The sequence below is a fragment of the Palaemon carinicauda genome, chromosome 24 (genome assembly GCF_036898095.1).
Source record: "Palaemon carinicauda isolate YSFRI2023 chromosome 24, ASM3689809v2, whole genome shotgun sequence".
Lineage (NCBI taxonomy): Eukaryota > Metazoa > Arthropoda > Malacostraca > Decapoda > Palaemonidae > Palaemon > Palaemon carinicauda.
Genome location: NC_090748.1, coordinates 102,146,677 through 102,151,676, shown reverse-complemented (window position 1 = coordinate 102,151,676; position 5,000 = coordinate 102,146,677). Strand labels below are relative to the sequence as shown.

Below are 5,000 nucleotides of genomic sequence, written 5' to 3'. Positions count from 1 at the left end.
ATATATATAAATATAAATATACGTATACATATATATACATATATATATGTATATATATATATATATATATTATATATATATGTATGCATATATATATATATATATATATATATATATATATATACATATATATATATATATATATATATACATATATATATACCCACAAAATAAAAATTGAAAAGACTTGATAAGAGTTAGTACTTACGACTTAGAACTGATGACATCTATCTTCGGACCTGAAACAAAAAGATAAATATATTTATCAAATATATTCAGAAGGGGATCCCTATATAGTCAGTTTCTTGTTGATTCCATATAAATAGGTATTAACAAAATAATACATTGTCAAAATTAGGCCTACTGGAAAAGAGACAATATATTCCACAATATCTAAAGTTATTATGAATTACTGTTTTGGTATACGACGAACCAATTCTGTGAAATGCTGTGCTTACAATTTATAGAAGATTTTCCATTTTCATTTTTCCTTTCTAATCGATCATTTTTCCATTCCAGGAATTTTGTTCTACATATTGACGGTAATAAAAAGGAATATTCTATGAGAAACATTTTGATGAATCTGAAAAAATCTCCGAAGTCAATTTAAAATGTTGCTGTGATATGAATAAGTCAATATAATGTCAAAGCCAAAAATAGAATAGAATAGTACTTTTTTAAATGTACATTCGTCCAAGGTTCCCACCATGCAGTTGTTGAAATATGTTTGTTGCATTATTCAATTGAAGTGAAAGACATAAAAGACTCCTTATAAAGTCATGTGCTCTACATATTAAGAGCTTTGGTGTATTTACATTTTATACTTCTATTTAGAAAATTGAATTCCTAATGTTACACACATGCGCCTACAAACACACACATACACACATTTTATATATATATATATATATATATATATATAACATTTTCAGATAATATGTGTGTGTATGTATGTATACATAACTGTATATATGTGTAAGTAAAGTATGTATATTCTTCCTTACACAATATTTCCTTCATAAGAATCCTCACCTTTAGCATTCTCAATATATTTTTTCTTTGCAGTTCAAAAACATTTGTTCCACAGCTCCAAAAAAGCATTAGTGAATCGTTGCCATATATCGTAAGAACCACCAACTTGCGTCATCTTCTTTTGACTGAATCATTTTTATAGGAAATTTTGACTGGAAAACCAATGTAAGCTGTCACTGGAATGGACTCGATCTCTGGAGGTTTTCGAACTGGAAAACAACATTCATTTCTATAATGGTGTGGTATAGACTCCATAACGAGTTTATAAATTATGATATCTGATCATTGAGGATAAGAACATAATGTTATCTTTGTGTTATCTGTTATTTTCTAATTTGTTAGGTCAAGGGGATGGTATTATTTGGTTCCTGGCGTCTAGTAGATTCTGAATCTATGGACAGGCCTCTTTTCATAATTACATTGCTCAAGTATTTTTTTTTCAAATTGGCAAAACATAATGGTGTGATATTTAGAGTGATGTGATTATGAGAAAAAACAATAATTTGTATGTATGTATGTGTATATATATGTGTGTATATACATACATACATACATATATATATATATATATATATATGTGTGTGTGTGTGTGTATGTATGAGTTTGTGTACATATATACACACATACATATGAATCTATATATATACATATATATATATATATATATATATATATATATATATATATATATATATGTATATATATACATATACATATACATATATATATATAAATATATATATGTATATATATATATATATATATATATGTATATATATACATATACATACATATATATATAAATACATATATGTATATATATATATATATATATATATATATATATATATATATATATATATATCTTTAATCACTTATCCATAAAGAGAAGGCGAAACAGAAAATTATAGCAAACAAAAAAAATTTAGAGATTAGGAATATAAAGATGAATAATAAATGACAGACAACAACAAGAAAAACAAAGCGAGAACAAAGAGGATAAAGGACATTCATTAGCATAATAGGAAGGCCTCCTCTGACCTTTACAACATCATTATTCATGCAACTTTTATGACACCTTCGTTGCCTTTTACTCCATCGCAAAAAATGTTGACGATCTAGTTTTACCTTCTACACGCGATGGTCGAGGGAAGAAGTCGCGAATAAAAGATGTAGTTTCTCCTTCTATACGCGATGGTCGAGGGAAGAAGTCGCGAATAAAAGATGTAGTTTCTCCTTCTATACTCGATGGTCGAGGGAAGAAGTCGCGAATAAAAGATGTAGTTTCTCCTTCTATACTCGATGGTCGGGGGAAGAAGTCGCGAATAAAAGATGTAGTTTCTCCTTCTATACGCGATGGTCGAGGGAAGAAGTCGCGAATAAAAGATGTAGTTTCTCCTTCTATACTCGATGGTCGGGGGAAGAAGTCGCGAATAAAAGATGTAGTTTCTCCTTCTATACTCGATGGTCGGGGGAAGAAGTCGCGAATAAAAGATGTAGTTTCTCCTTCTATACTCGATGGTCGGGGGAAGAAGTCGCGAATAAAAGATGTAGTTTCTCCTTCTATACGCGATGGTCGAGGGAAGAAGTCGCGAATAAAAGATGTAGTTTCTCCTTCTATACTCGATGGTCGGGGGAAGAAGTCGCGAATAAAAGATGTAGTTTCTCCTTCTATACGCGATGGTCGGGGGAAGAAGTCGCGAATAAAAGATGTAGTTTCTCCTTCTATACGCGATGGTCGGGGGAAGAAGTCGCGAATAAAAGATGTAGTTTCTCCTTCTATACTCGATGGTCGGGGGAAGAAGTCGCGAATAAAAGATGTAGTTTCTCCTTCTATACGCGATGGTCGAGGGAAGAAGTCGCGAATAAAAGATGTAGTTTCTCCTTCTATACGCGATGGTCGGGGGAAGAAGTCGCGAATAAAAGATGTAGTTTCTCCTTCTATACGCGATGGTCGGGGGAAGAAGTCGCGAATAAAAGATGTAGTTTCTCCTTCTATACTCGATGGTCGGGGGAAGAAGTCGCGAATAAAAGATGTAGTTTCTCCTTCTATACGCGATGGTCGAGGGAAGAAGTCGCGAATAAAAGATGTAGTTTCTCCTTCTATACTCGATGGTCGGGGGAAGAAGTCGCGAATAAAAGATGTAGTTTCTCCTTCTATACGCGATGGTCGGGGGAAGAAGTCGCGAATAAAAGATGTAGTTTCTCCTTCTATACGCGATGGTCGAGGGAAGAAGTCGCGAATAAAAGATGTAGTTTCTCCTTCTATACTCGATGGTCGGGGGAAGAAGTCGCGAATAAAAGATGTAGTTTCTCCTTCTATACGCGATGGTCGGGGGAAGAAGTCGCGAATAAAAGATGTAGTTTCTCCTTCTATACGCGATGGTCGGGGGAAGAAGTCGCGAATAAAAGATGTAGTTTCTCCTTCTATACTCGATGGTCGGGGGAAGAAGTCGCGAATAAAAGATGTAGTTTCTCCTATACTCGATGGTCGAGGGAAGAAGTCGCGAATAAAAGATGTAGTTTCTCCTTCTATACTCGATGGTCGAGGGAAGAAGACGCGAATAAAAGATGTAGTTTCTCCTTCTATACTCGATGGTCGGGGGAAGAAGTCGCGAATAAAAGATGTAGTTTCTCCTTCTATACTCGATGGTCGAGGGAAGAAGTCGCGAATAAAAGATGTAGTTTCTCCTTCTATACTCGATGGTCGAGGGAAGAAGTCGCGAATAAAAGATGTAGTTTCTCCTTCTATACTCGATGGTCGGGGGAAGAAGTCGCGAATAAAAGATGTAGTTTCTCCTTCTATACGCGATGGTCGGGGGAAGAAGTCGCGAATAAAAGATGTAGTTTCTCCTTCTATACGCGATGGTCGAGGGAAGAAGTCGCGAATAAAAGATGTAGTTTCTCCTTCTATACTCGATGGTCGGGGGAAGAAGTCGCGAATAAAAGATGTAGTTTCTCCTTCTATACGCGATGGTCGAGGGAAGAAGTCGCGAATAAAAGATGTAGTTTCTCCTTCTATACTCGATGGTCGGGGGAAGAAGTCGCGAATAAAAGATGTAGTTTCTCCTTCTATACGCGATGGTCGGGGGAAGAAGTCGCGAATAAAAGATGTAGTTTCTCCTTCTATACGCGATGGTCGAGGGAAGAAGTCGCGAATAAAAGATGTAGTTTCTCCTTCTATACTCGATGGTCGGGGGAAGAAGTCGCGAATAAAAGATGTAGTTTCTCCTTCTATACGCGATGGTCGAGGGAAGAAGTCGCGAATAAAAGATGTAGTTTCTCCTTCTATACTCGATGGTCGGGGGAAGAAGTCGCGAATAAAAGATGTAGTTTCTCCTTCTATACGCGATGGTCGAGGGAAGAAGTCGCGAATAAAAGATGTAGTTTCTCCTTCTATACGCGATGGTCGGGGGAAGAAGTCGCGAATAAAAGATGTAGTTTCTCCTTCTATACTCGATGGTCGGGGGAAGAAGTCGCGAATAAAAGATGTAGTTTCTCCTTCTATACGCGATGGTCGGGGGAAGAAGTCGCGAATAAAAGATGTAGTTTCTCCTTCTATACGCGATGGTCGAGGGAAGAAGTCGCGAATAAAAGATGTAGTTTCTCCTTCTATACGCGATGGTCGAGGGAAGAAGTCACGGAAAAAGAGATCTATTTTTCCCTCCTACACGCGATAGACGATGGATTGAGGCGCGGAAAAAGATTTCCAAGCGATGGCACTCAGCCTGATTAAGGATTCCTTTCTTTTTTTCTCTAGATTTCATCTTGGTAATATGAGAGAAAGGGATTGAAACGAGGAAAGAAAGATATATAAATATTCCCTTTCAAACCCTTCAGGAGCAAAACTGACTTCAAAGTTGGGCTTTTATCCTTGTCGGTGATTTTTCCTTTACGTCAATATGGATAATTTGATGATGAATAAAAATGAGATAGAAATGAGTCTCAAACATTAAAAGTATATTCTA

At 35.8% G+C, this 5,000-nt stretch overlaps 1 protein-coding gene across 1 annotated transcript in view; it reads left to right on the top strand.

The window, feature by feature from the left end:
• Window positions 1-4,712, top strand: part of LOC137618515 (PWWP domain-containing DNA repair factor 4-like) — a 27,958-nt gene extending 23,246 nt beyond the window's left edge. The window contains exon 2 of the mRNA XM_068348674.1: window positions 2,155-4,712. Within this exon, the coding sequence (XP_068204775.1) occupies window positions 2,155-4,712 (2,558 nt within the window). The remainder of the gene's footprint in view (window positions 1-2,154) is intronic.
• Window positions 4,713-5,000: the final 288 nt, after the last annotated feature.